The sequence below is a fragment of the Ylistrum balloti genome, unplaced genomic scaffold, assembly GCF_031769215.1.
Source record: "Ylistrum balloti isolate Yb309-2 unplaced genomic scaffold, AGI_CSIRO_Ybal_v1 Utg370038, whole genome shotgun sequence".
NCBI lineage: Eukaryota > Metazoa > Mollusca > Bivalvia > Pectinida > Pectinidae > Ylistrum > Ylistrum balloti.
In genome coordinates this window covers 635,777-653,905 of record NW_026782097.1, presented here as the reverse complement: position 1 = coordinate 653,905, position 18,129 = coordinate 635,777, and the positions used below count along the sequence as shown (strand labels likewise).

At 37.1% G+C, this 18,129-nt stretch overlaps 1 protein-coding gene across 1 annotated transcript; it reads right to left on the bottom strand.

Moving 5' to 3' along the window:
- Positions 1-412: 412 nt before the first annotated feature.
- On the bottom strand, positions 413-11,242 carry LOC132549023 (repulsive guidance molecule A-like). The gene is made up of 3 exons (XM_060212934.1): positions 11,150-11,242; positions 9,487-9,995; positions 413-1,123 (listed from the first exon to the last, which is right to left on the bottom strand). The coding sequence occupies exons 1-3, from the start codon at positions 11,235-11,237 to the stop codon at positions 419-421; spliced, it is 1,302 nt and encodes a 433-aa protein (XP_060068917.1). The 5' UTR covers positions 11,238-11,242; the 3' UTR covers positions 413-418.
- Positions 11,243-18,129: the final 6,887 nt, after the last annotated feature.

Below are 18,129 nucleotides of genomic sequence, written 5' to 3'. Positions count from 1 at the left end.
ATACACTTTGTATGCAATATATATTTATATATATATTCTATATACAGATTTATACAAGTTAAAACATTGTTTGGACATGCGGGACAGATGAACAGGTTTTTGGTGGGTCAACAAAACAAAGTCCTATCATTTGTTTGGAGGAATAAGAAGATAGTTCCTCTGATTGGCTTTAGCAATATGAAAATTTAAAAATGAGGATGAGAATTATGAGGATGTAAACAAGATGAAAATGAAATTGAGGATGAGTTTAACAATGTGTTCATACCTGATAACGAAAGCTTGGTATCCATGACAACAATCAAGTGACACAGATACATACAGATGAGGCTACGATGTTCCAAAGAATTCACAAATGCTAATTAAGGTAAACGCATACAGGTATTTCACAGGTAGATGAGAGACCTGTGCCTAACCTGTGTTATACTGGATGGTACTGGTGCCACAGACACAGTAAAATCGTTAATACTAAAATTCTTAAAGATGATGTGTAGTTAGTCCTGAAGGTGGCAGCACTGCTGTGCATGTTGTCATACCTTGAGAGGTCTGTACGATTTGTTTGTGTCTGCCTCATTTCAGGTGTAAGCTCGATGAGGTCCTGCCATGCCTGGTAAGCTGACACAGTGAAGACTTTGTCCCCTGTTGTCATGAGATCGAACACACACGAATCGAAATAAAAATCCACAACTTTGGCTTGTTTACACAAATTCACAGCATCTGAACGCTGCATTTCAATGCTATCACTACTAACACCGGTAGGAGGTAAAATTTTGTTTTTCTTTTCAGCTAAATACTTTTGATAATTAATCCGTTCTTGTTGTGGGCAACCGCGGACACACAATTCCAACACATCCTCTTCCCTGCTTTTATTTATCACTTCTTGTGGCATTTTGATCGCAAATGTGAAATACCGACCTATTTGGCGAACCACAATTGTTGTGTCTATGAATCTAAGGTATATTTTTATATGTTTGCCAGGTTCTATTTCATACAGTCTCACACTGTTGTCTGGACCATAGGTCGTACTACCATCATCAAACGACCCAGGCAAATTGTCTGTTTGTGCAGCATAGGTCACAAAGCGATGAGCTGCACAATCTTCATTCTTCTTTATCACAACTGTAAGCTGTAAACAAACAAAAACGTTATTAATGTCTTGTTTCCTTAGTTGCATTAGCAACAGTTAGGTTAATATGAAAATAATCATATCAATCACCTTAACAGATGAAATTTAATAGAGGTAAACATTCTAGTACTAGAAGTATAAAGTAGTGTTAGAAATAAAATGTAGAAAATAGAAGTTAAAAAAATGTAGAGTAAGAGACGATAATGGTAGAGGATTCTGGGATATCACAGGTAGACTTGAAAAAGGCAGAGGAGTCCAAAAAATAGCACAAAAGTTGTGAAAGAACACAGGAGTCACAGGCGAGTAAGAAAGCCTTCCACTCATTCTAATTTAAATCAATGATAAAACCCTATGTCAGGACATGAACAGTGGCAAGTACATATTTTATTCTCACTTTGAATCTTTTAGAAAATATCTTTACTTTTTACCTATACCTATGTAGACATGTTTTACTCTGCTAGATCATTTTGTGTGATAGGGCTGAGGTAGATGTGTACCTGTCACACCTGTAGATAACAGAGTCTATTGTCCTAACACAGGTGTTCCACTCAGCTTTATTACATTGCCTACCTATTGATCGTAACAAATTAATCACATCCTACATAACCTTCACGTGTATACAACCAATTTAACTTTTTTTTTCAAAAGAAAAAACGAAGTGTAAATCACTGAGTGAAACCATATATGAACACTCCAGTAGGTAGTGAGTGGACTCTTATATCACTGTGGTATTCACAAGTTTTAAAATTCATATGATTTAAACTAGGGCATGCATGTAAATCAATGAAGTAGGATACAAAATTTATGATAAAATACAAAAAATTCAATTTGCCGTCACTGTCAACACCTCATTAACTGAGGTAATCCACAGCTTAGCTGTAAGTTTACATAACCATTACATAAAGGCAGTTTTCTCCAATCAACTATATCCAAAAGGCATGAAAAATGTTTAACAAAGTACAAAGTATTTAAACAGTGGTAATGTGAGGCAATATAGAAGCAGAGTAAAACTTAACAGAGGCAATATGAACACCAAGTAATACTCAACATCATCGATATCGAAACTAAGAAAAACACTAACTGCCTATAAGGAAACCAAGTACAACCTAAGAGTGGCAATGTGGAAACCAAGTACAACCTAAGAGTAGCAATGTGGAAACCAAGTACAACCTCAGAGTAGCAATGTGGAAATCTAACGACAGCAGTGTGGAAACCAAGTACAACCTCAGAGTGGCAATGTGGAAACCAAGTACAACCTAAGAGTGGCAATGTGGAAACCAAGTACAACCTCAGAGTAGCAATGTGGAAATCTAACGACAGCAGTGTGGAAACCAAGTACAACCTCAGAGTGGCAATGTGGAAACCAAGTACAACCTAAGAGTAGCAATGTGGAAACCAAGTACAACCTCAGAGTAGCAATGTGGAAATCTAACGACAGCAGTGTGGAAACCAAGTACAACCTCAGAGTGGCAATGTGGAAACCAAGTACAACCTAAGAGTGGCAATGTGGAAACCAAGTACAACCTAAGAGTAGCAATGTGGAAACCAAGTACAACCTAAGAGTAGCAATGTGGAAACCAAGTACAACCTCAGAGTAGCAATGTGGAAACCAAGTACAACCTCAGAGTAGCAATGTGGAAATCTAACGACAGCAGTGTGGAAACCAAGTACAACCTCAGAGTAGCAATGTGGAAATCTAACGACAGCAGTGTGGAAACCAAGTACAACCTCAGAGTGGCAATGTGGAAACCAAGTACAACCTAAGAGTGGCAATGTGGAAACCAAGTACAACCTAAGAGTGGCAATGTGGAAACCAAGTTCAACCTAAGAGTGGCAATGTGGACACCTAGTACAACCTAAGAGTAGCAATGTGGGAACCAAGTTCAACCTAAGAGTGGCAATGTGGACACCTAGTACAACCTAAGAGTAGCAATGTGGGAACCAAGTTCAACCTAAGAGTGGCAATGTGGACACCTAGTACAACCTAAGAGTGGCAATGTGGAAACCAAGTACAACCTAAGAGTGGCAATGTGGAAACCAAGTACAACCTAAGAGTGGCAATGTGGAAACCAAGTACAACCTAAGTGTGGCAATGTGGGAACCAAGTACAACCTAAGAGTGGCAATGTGGAAACCAAGTACAACCTGAGAGTGGCAATGTGGACACCTAACAGCAGCAGTGGAAACCAAGTACAACCTAAGAGTGGCAATGTGGACACCTAACGGCAGCAGTGGAAACCAAGTACAACCTAAGAGTGGCAATGTGGAAACCAAGTACAACCTAAGTGTGGCAATGAGTGGCAATGTGGAAACCAAGTACAACCTGAGAGTGGCAATGTGGACACCTAACAGCAGCAGTGGAAACCAAGTACAACCTAAGAGTGGCAATGTGGAAACCAAGTACAACCTAAGAGTGGCAATGTGGACACCTAATGCAGCAGTGGAAACCTAGTACAACCTAAGAGTGGCAATGTGGACATCTAACGGCAGCAGTGGAAACCTAGTACAACCTAAGAGTGGCAATGTGGAAACCAAGTACAACCTAAGAGTGGCAATGTGGACATCTAACGGCAGCAGTGGAAACCTAGTACAACCTAAGAGTGGCAATGTGGAAACCAAGTACAACCTAAGAGTGGCAATGTGGACATCTAACGGCAGCAGTGGAAACCTAGTACAACCTAAGAGTGGCAATGTGGAAACCAAGTACAACCTAAGAGTGGCAATGTGGACATCTAACGGCAGCAGTGGAAACCTAGTACAACCTAAGAGTGGCAATGTGGAAACCAAGTACAACCTAAGAGTGGCAATGTGGACATCTAACGGCAGCAGTGGAAACCTAGTACAACCTAAGAGTGGCAGTGCCAAGCACAATCCAAATCAAAACAAAACACTGCTTAATTGTAATTATATAGGAGCAAAACACAATAGTAGCAGTTTTTGAGTCAAAGAAGAGACAAGGAACCCAGTTGTACAAATGAGTACTAAGCATAACCCAGTAGTATACCATTAGTATAGCACATTGGTGGTGCTACATGGCTCTAGGAACACCACATGCTCCCATTTTTTAATTACAATGCAGTTTAGTTCTATATCTTAAAGATCATGCTAGATTTCACAAGTTGCAAAATTCATTGGGAATTTGATTATGTGTGTCTTATTAATTTACATCAATTAATAAAATCATATTAATCAAACTTAATAGACATAAACCAGGTATAACGCTGCTGAGAGTGAATGCTAGTCATTATAGACTATTTATAGAAGGAGGTATCAACAGGCTTACAACAGGTAAACAGACCAGGTTTTGTCTTCCTTCACACTGAAACTATTTCAGAAACCTGTTGGCAAAGACAATTTTAATAAATAAAATAACAAGCTTTATCTTATCTTTTAATTAAGTAAATAATCCTGGTTCAATTTTCAAGGACTTTAATTAGTGAACTTCAAATAAAATGTATAACAACATGAAACTGACTTTCAATTTTGCACCACTGTCGGAGGCTGGATGAATGTCAATTATCTGGGTCTGGGTGTGACCAAATAAAGTATGTCCACTATCAGGGGCTGAGTGTGACTGATACAGTATGTCCACTATCAGGGGCTGAGTGTGACCCATACAGTATGTTCACGATCAGGGGCTGAGTGTGACTGATACAGTACATCCACTATCAGAGGCTGGGTGTGACCAAATGAAGTATGTCCACTATCAGGGGCTTAGAGTGACTGATAAAGTATGTCCACTATTAGGGGCTGGGTGTGACTGATACCGTATGTCTGGGGCTGGGTGTGACTGATACAGTATGTCCACTATTAGGGGCTGGGTGTGACCGATACAGTATGTCCACTATCACGGACTAGGTGTGACTGATACAGTTATCCACTATCAGGGGCTGGGTGTGACTGATACAGTATGTCCACTATCAGGGGCTGAGTGTGACCCATACAGTATGTTCACGATCAGGGGCTGAGTGTGACTGATATAGTACATCCACTATCAGAGGCTGGGTGTGACCAAATGAAGTATGTCCACTATCAGGGGCTTAGAGTGACTGATAAAGTATGTCCACTATTAGGGGCTGGGTGTGACTGATACCATATGTCTGGGGCTGGGTGTGACTGATACAGTATGTCCACTATTAGGGGCTGGGTGTGACTGACACCGTATGTCCACTATCAGGGAATGGGTGTGACTGATACAGTATGTCCACTATCACGGACTAGGTGTGACTGATACAGTATGTCCACTATCAGGGGCTGGGTGTGACTGATACAGTATGTCTGGGGCTGGGGGTGACTGAAACAGTATGTCCACTATCAGGGAATGGGTGTGACCGATACAGTATGTCAACTATCACGGACTAGGTGTGACTGATACTGTATGTCCACTATCAGGGGCTGAGTGTGACTGATACTGTATGTCTGGGGCTGGGTGTGACTGATACAGTATGTCCACTATCAGGGAATGGGTGTGACTGATACAGTATGTCCACTATCACGGACTAGGTGTGACTGACACAGTATGTCCACCATCAGGGGCTGAGTGTGACTTATAAGATATAAGAGTATGTCCACTATCAGGGGCCGAGTGTGACTGATAGAGTATGTCAATGGCTTGGTGTGACTGATACAGAATGTCCACTATCAGGGGCTGGGTGTTACTGATACAGTATGTCAGGGGCTGAGTGTGACTGATACAGTATGTCAGGGGCCGAGTGTGACTGATACAGTATGTCCACTATCAGGGACTGGGTGTGATTGAGAGTATGTCCACTATCTGGGCTGGGTGTGACTGATACAGTATGTCAGAGGCTAAGTGTGACTGATACAGTATGTCCACTATCAGTAGCTGATTGTGACTGATACAATATGTCAACTATCAGGGGCTCAGTGTGACTGATACAGTATGTCCACTATCAGGGGCTCAGTGTGATTGATACAGTATGTCCACTATCAGGAGCTGAGTGTGAATGATACAGTACTTCCACTATCAGTAGCTGATTGTGACTGATACAGTATGTCAGGGGCTGGGTGTGACTGATACAATATGTCCACTATGAGGGGCTGAGTGTGACTGATACAGTATGTCCACTATCAGGGGCTGAGTGTGACTGATACAGTATGCCCACTATCAGGGACTGGGTGTGACTGATAGCGTATGTCCTCTATCAGGGCTGGGTGTGACTGAGAGTATGTCCACTATCAGGGCTGAGTGTGACTGATACAGTATGTCCACTATCAGGGGCTGGGTGTGACTGAGACTAAATGTATACGTCCAGGGGCTGTGTGCCTAATACTGTTTATATTGAATACCATGAAGATAGAAATTGAAATATGTACAATTTCCTTCAGCTGTTTATCAACAATTTTTTGAAACCTTAATTTATTCTGGTTTATTTGTAGACTAATCATAACATGATGTGTCTGTTTCAGCCTAGAAAATCTCAGCCTCTAACTCCAAGTTAAATATGACAAAATTGAAGGTTCAAATCCATTTAACTAGAAGTAAAAAAGATTCTGTATGCTTTGTCAATGGCGGGAGTTCTTGACTAGATGGAATTCTGGATACCTGTAATGATTTTGATACAATATAAAAGAAATCATTCTGAAACTACAATAGCTCCCATCTAATTTTCAAAGAACATTGTGATTGGTCAATGCCCCTTAGCCTGGAACCAATGAAATGACAAAGTGTGAACATTTTATTTAGCAATGACTTAAGTCTTATTGACCAAGGAAGGTTCTAGTAATACACTAGAATTATCCTCACTGCAGGTGTGTGATTTTCTATGTTCTGTGTTCTAGACTAGGATCTCCGGATCTCTTTTTCACGAACCCTATACAACTTAGAGATGCTGTACCCTACGCCATGACCCTCCCCATCTTATAGCCAGTTTTCTCATTATTTAATGTTGATATGTGCATCTAAACACCCGAATTATGCAAAATACTCATTCTATGTGTACGCATAGATCAGATAAAATTGTTCTCTCTCATGCATACAGATTATTTTGTGTTTCAATGGTGTAGAAAAGACGGGCTTCAATAATTTGCATACACAAGTGCAAATGTGTGTAGAAAACCTATACTAAAACAAAGTCCTGTAGAAAGTGGAAATTCTGTTATGTGTAGAGATACTGCTATCATAGGCAGCTTCAGGAAAGACAAAGGTTGTTTACAAGAATTGTTAGGGATTAAGTGCAAGTTGCTCCAGGGTACTATCAAATCTATAGAGCTAACAGGACCTGCGTATAACAGACTGGGAGTGGGCAGCAAGGGTATAATAAAAGAATGTGATTAGAGCTTCACAAAGAAAGAAAATATGATATAGCTATTTGTCATTCAAGAAATGTCTGAAGGTTCCAGAAATGGTCAGTAAATCAACTACATCCTTCTTCCTGTCATAATCACATTCTGTATTGTAACACCTAATATTTTAGTTCCTTTCTATATTTCCATAAAATGACTTAGACACTGTTTTATTGACCTGCTAAGTAATGTAACAACTCTAGTATACTGCTCTGTATCAAACCATAAAATCACATATGTACAGACTGGTACACTGTCACAATTTATTCACACAAAGCTACAATATATAATTAAGCAAGGAGTACCTCAAGGAAAGAACATTTGAGAGGAAACTCTAAAATCAAAAATTAATTAGAAAAAAAAGAAAGAATTTCAACCCCAACCAAAGCTTGGTGTGTGATGTAGAAATTGTTTAACACACACACTTGTCTCAAGTAAATAACCATGACTTATGTTTGATCTATAAACAGCTTGGTGTAAACTACTCACTATAAAGCTGATTGGCAGTGAACTCCAAGCTGTCATCACCTCAACAGACCAGTAGAGGTGTAAATGACCATTAGCCAGGTAAACATACACAGGCCTAATTGGCAATAATTATTAATTAAGCTAGTAGATGACCACCCTGGATAATTATCAATCAGTTGGACTCATCCACACAGGTGAACCAGGGAGTGGTTGGTATTTGTGTACCTGGGTTTTATCTCTCACCTGTACTAGGCTATGGGTAATGTTTACAGTTCCTCAGGAATAACATAACCTGTTCTACTAGGCAAAATTCTTAATTCATGTGAAACTACTATAAGGAGAGTTGATTCAATACACAACAAACCTACTTGAACTTTGAAATTCATGATTCATGATTATACAAGTCCACAAAAGAAACTATGACTAAATTAGTTGTTCTTTTTCCTTATCAAAAGAAACCCAATATTCAAACATTGTCAGATTTCCTCAAAAATTACCCCTTCAATTACTGACTATGATATTTATACTATATATTGCAATAACTGTTGGCTAAAATACATAGCAAGACATGACAAGATAATGTGACCAGAATTACATGAGACTTTTTTTTAATGAAATAAGGAATTATTCCAGATCTGCCAAGTAATTTTGCCGTTACTGACATCACATTTTGACAAAATCCAAATTTTTTGGAAATTATATAGCCATTTAAAACGACATTTAATTTATTATTTATAAAATTTATCCATTCCGACAATGCTCATAATTCAGGAGTCACACATGTATAGCTGCCAGATGCAGAAAATAGGACATTGTTTATATCAAAATGGTAGTACATAATGTTTGAGGGAATGAAATTGTCGATCTCAAGACTTAAGACATACATATGATCCCCACCAAAATAGCCAGCCCACGTCAAAGATATTGAATGTGTCTCGTCCGAGTGTGTGCACATGCCATTTTATTCTCCATTTGCTTGGCTGATATTTTGCATATCGATCTGTATTCAGACTGAGCTGTCTGTATATTCGTAGTTATTTTCTTCTAAAATCAGTGTTACAACCCGGTAAATGTATTACAGAGGTCGTGAACAAACACACCTAACAGCCCAATCCGCCATTTTGGCCAGTGTCAAATGGGTCAAACGAACTTTATTTCCATTTTGTATACACACCTAGTGTACGGACAACGTTTGGACAGATATAACATATGAACGTCAAACGGGTAAATTTATGACTTCAAACATAAAACAACTGATATATTAATTTGCCTTCACTGTAAACTGCGTAATTATTTTATCGTAAACGAACTCAAGCTGTAAAAAATCGTCGATGTTCAAAGGCAACCTAACAGACCGTATACATAGCGAATCGAATCCGCCATTTTGAAAGAGGACAGAGGCAATTTTTGGCATTATTCACGCTATATACACATTTTAAGTCATTAGCCTCCCAATAATAACACATAAATGACATTTACAATCATGCACATAGCGAAAAAACAACACTGCAACGACTGCATTATGAAAGAGATCTAAATCCGGTCGCTCAAGAATTGAAGGGTGTTCTCGGGCGACACATTCCCGCTTACCTTGCTAGTAGCAGTGGCAGCTCCACTAGTCACAACAGGATCATTAGTCACCTGCACTGTCAGGTGCTTGTTGTTTATGAGTGACCATGCACCCTCAACTTTACATGTTTGAAATTCATCACTGAAAGTCCTGAGATGGGGATCTCCAAATAACCCGCAGTGCTTATAGTTTCTTTGTCCTTCATACGAACACATAAATTCAGAATCTGGTACTTGAGGAAAATGTGGTACAGTATTTGCGGCTGGATCATATACTTCTCCATTAATTGAACAGTTTAATTCTTTTAATGCTTTTTTATTTCCTATTTTTTCAGACTGGAAAGAAAGACTTGTCTTGCATTCATAGCGATGTCCTTGCTTATTTATACATTTCACATAAGTACGAATAACTATGCACTTTGGATTGTCAGTGACTCCTTTTGGTAGTAAATCCATAAGAATCCCCGAATTAAGAGCTGCCGTTGCATCCTGGTACCTCGTCCAACACATTCCAAGGTCACATCCAAAAGCTGCAATAAACAATATTAAAACTACTGTATACATGTATTTTAAACATTCATATCACTGTTGAGTTCTTCATAATTTTTTTTAATCAAAAATTAAATTCTCTGCAACAAAGTCTACTTTTGTACTGACAAATTACAGATACATGTCCCTGCTTTGTAATATGAATTCTGTAGTCGATGATAATATAACATTGACATATCTTTGTTCTTTATGTTTTATGGAAAGTAATATTTATTAATATGGAAATGTTCATTGTAAAATTTTTCTTTACATTATTTTCACTGTATTTGTACAACATTTTTCACTTTACAATGTCAAACTTTGTTTTACGTTATCTAGGCTGAAATGTGCAACATTATAAAATTTATAATGTAAAATGTATAATTTTTTAATTTTTTTCTTTTCACAGAAATATGTAGAAATTTGTTTTACAATTTTTACACTATACAATGTGTTACTTTATGTAACCTTATTTAAACTGAAAAGTGCAGACTTTTTTTAACATCATATACACTACACAATTGATAATTTCATTTTACACAATATATACTACCTTTCAGACCTAGTTTTCCACACTTGAAGCTTGTAAAACTTTGCAATTTTATAAAGAATGGTAGTGCATGTTCAAGCAAAGACATATGGTTACATCCTGCCTTCACGTTAGCTTTCTTATACAATTTGATAAAAATATTTCTGTCTTAATTGAATATACAGATCTTCAACATTACCTTTTTTATGGTGCAGATTTGGAAATTTACGTCTTTGACATTATAACACACAATGCTTTTGGATTTCTTACAATTTCATGGTTTCGTATGGTGATTTAAAAGAATACTGCTTACTGAGTAACAGTTATTGTTTAACCGTTATCACTAAGGATTTACACGGCGAAACTGTCAACAATCTTATAAATACTTAACATGTAAACACGGTGAACAAAATTACTCTTAAATATTGCAGACACAATTGATCAATATTTTATGAAATGACATTAAGATTGAGAGAGAAACTAAATTCGATTTATCATCAACAATTAACAGCACGCGAGCAAGTCGGACTGTTTCTTACTACGGGAACTGAAACACCAACCAAGTGCACCCTTTAGCAAAACGTCTGATGAGCATGTGTTGGTGTATAATACACAACAAATACAAACCCGAATCGACACCAATTCCTATCAGGACGAGTAAAACCAATGCAGAAATGGGGGGCATGGGCGGATATGAGAGACAGCGAGTACCCATGCCCTTCCATAGAAATGATGGCAGAGCTAGATCCCGGTGAAATCCCTCTCCGTTTCGGGTGTAAGTTCGCTCCTCCCGCAGAGGTATACTCTGTCTGTGAAAATGAAAAAAACAAAAGCTCCGTCAAAAGACAAACAGATCCTCCTGGTTAGCTACCGCTTAATCCCAGTGTTAATCCTAATATACTAAGTCATTGCCTTCCATATCATCATGTTGGTTTCAAACTGGTATAATCCGTCAAAACAAAGTCAGATCGGAAGACTGTCTTCCACACCATGTTACGTACGTAAGTTCCCCGAGATCTAGCGATATTGGTGAGACACAAGTTCACTGCGGTAAAGTGGGTCAGGGGGCGGTACTTCACTTGTCCATCAACAGCTTCGCTGAGAGAGCTTTAATCTGATTGGCCTGGACGATTGGTAAGGTATCAACTATCAATAGAGCTGTCAGGGTACAAATTTAAACAACACTGGTCTAGTCATATATGATAAAGTATAGGAAAAAGTCAACTCTTATAAAAAATTATAATCATGTGTTTCATTTTCGAGTTTAAGCTTCACGGAAATGCTAAATCTATATTGTTATTGTTTAATTCAAAGTATATCAATGGCTTCAAAACTATGAAACTTTCTCTATCCGGTACATACAATATTTAGATCTCCGTTTCTGTTGTGGGAAAAATGATCTGTTCTAACGTCCCTGGTTCTAAGTTGCCAATGTTTTCAAGAGATGGTTTTTATTCTTATTAGGAAAAAGAAAAGTCTCTAAAGATTTAGAAAGAATGTAATAAACGGTTAGATACAATGTTCCGCTGGTGCAATTTGAAACCAGGGATAATAACAATAATGTGCCGGATTTAATTATTTCAGCAGTTGGTAAATGCAATTATGAGTAATCAAACGTGACTTGAACATTTGATAATAATCAAACATAAGAAATACAAATTCTGTTTATTTACTGATTTCAACATACTATGCACTTGCTTAGTCCAAACTTAACTGTTATACCTTTCACGCACGTGCTGTCACTAAGTTTACACGGAAGCCATACATTTTTGGGTCCCGTGTCACAGTTTTACAACAGCAGGCGATAAAAGGCGTGCAAACAAAACTGGCTGATACATAAACGAAGCCGATGTCTACAAAGTCCTCAAATTGATTCTGACGTTTATATCATTCATAAAGCTCTAGATGTTCTGACTGTTTAATCATTTATATTTTATTAATTCGTGTGAATAGAGTCATGATTTATTCAAAACTTCAGGCGATTGGCCCTCCCAGTTCAAATTAAACTTTTACACGCGAACGTGATTACTACAGTAGTCAAGGGGAAGCAACTCATGTGCGTCTTAGCTGAAATTGATTTCAAATCCGTTTTGTATTGATAAATATTACGCTACTCGATCAATTTCACGATATTATTTAAATCGGCTGAAGTTATTTAAGATAAAATGACCCACGATTTGCATCTGAACATTTTACATGGTTAAACACGCGTTTTCCCCAAATGTCATCTGGCATTAGTTCTTTAGCACATAAAAACAGGGAGATATTTATCATTTTAAAAGGCGTAACACATTAACGAAATCCCAATATAACGTTTGAATGCACATATAAACGTTAGCGCTATACAAAACGTTTTATAGTTGATTTTACATAAATTGTACTTAGTTTTTCGATTACGTTTAAATTTAAAGTGATACGTAATATATGTATATATTACTGAAAAACTTAACTTATCACCATTGGTAGATGAGATGGAAAGGAAAAACGAATGTTTAAAACATGTAAAATGTGACAAATATGTTAATTTTGCATTATTCTCTGTGTGTTGTATACAAGATGGTTCTTGGGAAATCTTCAGACAACTCCCCCAATCTAAATATTAGATGATCTTTTAAATGGAATATTAATGTACCATTGTGCTTGTTTATTGACAGTGAATTTTTCCATGTAACTGACTGAAAGTAGTGTGCATGATATAGACACTTACTACGTTTGCAAGGAGATACAGACAAGTCGAATTGTGGAAAAGCATGTTCATTTTTTTTCATAGATTCCAAATTCACCTTTGCTCTTGAGAGGATGATAAGACCGGTAGAGTGGTTAAACTCAACATAATGACGCGTTATTCATTGGTGTACGTAATTCCTTAGTGTCCAGAACCAAATCCGTGATCGTACAGTACCTAATCCGTTAGTGTACAGTACCTAATCCGTTAGTGTACAGTACCGAATAAGTTGATGTACAGTACCTAATCCGTTAGTGTACAGTATCTAATCCGTTAGTGTACAGTGCCTAATCCGTTAGTGTACAGTACCTAATCAGTTAGTGTACAGTACCTAATCCGTTAGTGTACAGTACCTAATCCGTTAGTGTACGTTACCTAATCCGTTAGTGTACAGTACCTAATCCGTGAGTGTACAGTACCTAATCCGTTAGTGTACATTACCTAATCCGTTAGTATACAGTACATAATCCATTAGTGTACAGTACCGAATAAGTTGATGTACAGTACCTAATCCGTTAGTGTACAGTACCTAATCCGTTAGTGTACCTAATCTGTTAGTGTACAGTACCTAATCCATTAGTGTACAGTACCTAATCCGTTAGTGTACCTAATCCGTTAGTGTACAGTACCTAATCCGTAAGTGTACAGTATCTAATCCGTTAGTGTACAGTACCTAATCCGGAAGTGTACAGTACCTAATCCGGCAGTGTACAGTACCTAATCCGGAAGTGTACAGTACCTAATTCGTTACTGTACACAGTAGCTAACCCGTTAGTGTACAGTACCTAATCCGTTTGTGTACTGTACCTATTCCGTTAATGTACAGTACCTAATCCGTTAGTGTACCTAATCCGTAAGTGTACAGTACCTAATCAGTAAGTGTACAGTACCTTATCCGCTAGTGTACAGTAGGTGTACAGTACCTAATCCGCTAGTGTACAGTACGTGTACAGTACCTAATCCGTTAGTGTACAGTACCCAATCCGTTACTGTACAGTACCTAATCTGTTAGTGTACAGTACCTTATCCGTTAGAGTACAGTACCTAATCCGTTAGTGTTCAGTACCTAATTCATTGATGTACAATACCTAATCCGTTAGTGTACAGTACCTAATCCGTTAGTGTACAGTACCTAATTCGTTAGTGTACAGTACCTAATCCGTTAGTGTACCTAATCCGTTAGTGTATAGTACCTAATCCGTTAGTGTACCTAATCCGTTAGTGACAGTACCTAATTAATTGATGTACAATACCTAATCCGTTAGTGCACAGTACCTAATCCGTTAGTGTACAGTACCTAATCCGTTAGTGTACCTAATCCGTTAGTGTACAGTACCTAATCCGTTAGTGTACATTACTTAATCTGTTAGTGTACATTACCTTATCCGTTAGTGTACAGTACCTAATCTGTTAGTGACAGTACCCAACTCCTAATTGTACATCTATATAGTATTTTGTTATTTATTGGTGTACGTTATCCGTCAGTATACATTCGTGTTGTATCGTGTGATTCGATGATGTACCTAATCCGGTTTTTGTGTATGATATCCAGTGATTTATTTGTGTACCTAATCCGGTTTTTGTGTATGATATCCAGTGATTTATTTGTGTACCCAATCCGGTTTTTCTGTATGATATCTAGAGATTTATTTGTGTACCTAATCCGGTTTTTGTGTATGATATCTAGTGATTTATTTGTGTACCTAATCCGGTTTTTGTGTATGATATCTAGAGATTTATTTGTGTACCTAATCCGGTTTTTGTGTATGATATCCAGTGATTTATTTGTGTACCTAATCCGGTTTTTGTGTATGGAATCTAGTGATTTATTTGTGTATCTAAACCGGTTTTTGTGTATGATATCCAGTGATTTATTTGTGTACGTAATCCGTTTTTTGTGTATGATATCTAGTGATTTATTTGTGTACCTAATCCGGTTTTTGTGTATGATATCTGGTGATTTATTTGTGTACCTAATCCGGTTTTTGTGTATGATATCTAGAGATTTATTTGTGTACCTAATCCGGTTTTTGTGTATGATATCCAGTGATTTATTTGTGTACCTAATCCGGTTTTTGTGTATGATATCTAGTGATTTATTTATGTACCTAATCCGGTTTTTGTGTATGATATCTAGTGATTTATTTGTGTACCTAATCCGGTTTTTGTGTATGATATCCAGTGATTTATTTGTGTATCTAAACCGGTTTTTGTGTATGATATCCAGTGATTTATTTGTGTACCTAATCCGGTTTTTGTGTATGATATCCAATGATTTATTTGTGTACCTAATCCGGTTTTTGTGTATGATATCCAGTGATTTATTTGTGTACCTAATCCGGTTTTTGTGTATGATATCTAGTGATTTATTTGTGTACCTAATCCGGTTTTTGTGTATGATATCCAGTGATTTATTTGTGTACCTAATCCGGTTTTTTGTGTAAGATATCCAGTGATTTATTTGTGTACCTTATCCGGTTTTTGTGTATGATATCCAGTGATTTATTTGTGTACGTAATCCGGTTTTTGTGTATGATATCTAGTTATTTATTTGTGTACGTAATCCGTTTTTTGTGTATGATATCCAGTGATTTATTTGTGTACCTAATCCGGTTTTTGTGTATGATATCCAGTGATTTATTTGTGTACCTAATCCGGTTTTTGTGTATGATATCCAGTGATTTATTTGTGTACCTAATCCGGTTTTTGTGTATGATATCTAGTGATTTATTTGTGTACCTAATCCGGTTTTTGTGTATGATATCTAGTGATTTATTTGTGTACCTAATCCGGTTTTTGTGTATGATATCTAGAGATTTATTTGTGTACCTAATCCGGTTTTTGTGTATGATATCTAGTGATTTATTTGTGTACCTAATCCGGTTTTTGTGTATGATATCTAGTGATTTATTTGTGTACCTAATCCGGTTTTTGTGTATGATATCTAGTGATTTATTTGTGTACCTAATCCGGTTTTTGTGTATGATATCCAGTGATTTATTTGTGTATCTAAACCGGTTTTTGTGTATGATATCCAGTGATTTATTTGTGTACGTAATCCGGTTTTTGTGTATGATATCCAATGATTTATTTGTGTACCTAATCCGGTTTTTGTGTATGATATCCAGTGATTTATTTGTGTACCTAATCCGGTTTTTGTGTATGATATCTAGTGATTTATTTGTGTACCTAATCCGGTTTTTGTGTATGATATCTAGTGATTTATTTGTGTACCTAATCCGGTTTTTGTGTATGATATCTAGTGATTTATTTGTGTACCTAATCCGGTTTTTGTGTATGATATCTAGTAATTTATTTGTGTAGCTTATCGACTCGTGGTGTATGGTATCCAGTGATTTTTCTTAGCTTTAGTGACCACACAGTGATGGTTGAAAGAGAAAAATAGTGTGTTGATGACAATGACCGAGTTTTCTTTGTCAGGGGAAACTCTTAATACCAGTTATTATGCGATTTTGGACAGATGCGATGCATATCTTCCGCATGTAAAAGGGAGTTAATTAGGCTAGTTCTGTCACGTGGTATAAATGAGAAACCGAGAACATGCTTTTATATATCAACATCAGCTTTTAAAGCCAAGTGAAAGCTAATTGAAATCATAAACTCGTTAAATTTCAATTTTGTACCCTTAATTACCGTTGGGAATTCTGAGATTGTAACAGATAAACATGTCCCAGGATAGCGATCAACAGTTTTTCGATTACACGCCAAATTCAGATTAGTAATCAATGTTTTCCGGCTCAAATTTTTATTTCGGCACTAATTTTCCCCTTTCCGATAAATCAAGCCTGACCAAACTTATCGATATAGAAAACTGAAAAAAAATGAACTCGATATTGACACGTGAAGAATACTAACTAAATAGTCACACAACAGCACTAAATAAAGTACAAAGAACAAAGCGGCTTGTCACAAAAATAAATAAATAGATAGATAAATAAAAAATAAATAAAAATAAAACGAGCTCAATCATTTAAGCCATTGTAATACATTGTATTTAGTTACATAATGTTTCTACTGAATTAATTCATTGTAATAAACACAATTTCCTCGTTTATTTATTTGTAAGTGTAATCACATTTTCATATTTCAGCCAATTTGCGAGCTATTTCGACTTCGCGCACAACGTGCGATGACGCTAAAAAACCGGACATGGATCTCTAATAACAGGTTTTCACGAATATGTCGAAAGAGATTAACATGATACCCAAACTGAATTAGTCAATCAATTGTTGTTACTACTTTAACAGTGTGTAATGAGCTCCAATCGAAGTCCGGAACCTCGAGACACCCTTGACAAAACACAAAACACAGAAAGCAATTTGATGAAGAGTCAAGGTGAAAAAAGTTATGATATTGTATAACCCAAACACGATCTCCTTATTAATACCATATATCGATAACAAGCACGTGCGCACTTTCACAGCCAACAGAGATTTTTTTTGTTTGTGTGACAAGTTATGATTGGTTGTGTGTCTTGGAGAGATCGTAATCTACGGATCTGTATTCAAATTAGCCGGTTTTGGAGATTCTGGACAGAAAGTGATGGATCGTGCAAAACTGGCATTCAGTGTGAGATGAAATCTTATCATGGTATTATTGATTTACTAACCCCTATAAATTGGCTGTTACATTCTGCCAAGAAAACGTTTAATAGTATTCTTATGGCCGACGGACGGGCAGTAAGCTAAGCACGAAAACCGGCGTAAAACCGAATTAAAGAAAAAACAGCAGAAAGATACCAGAATTCTTTATGACTCATTTGCAGGAAGCTAAGAGCTGGAACTCATCAATACACGAATTGGATTCGTGATGGCACGAGGTATTCACAGACGAACATTAACAGGAGAACGAAAAAATATAC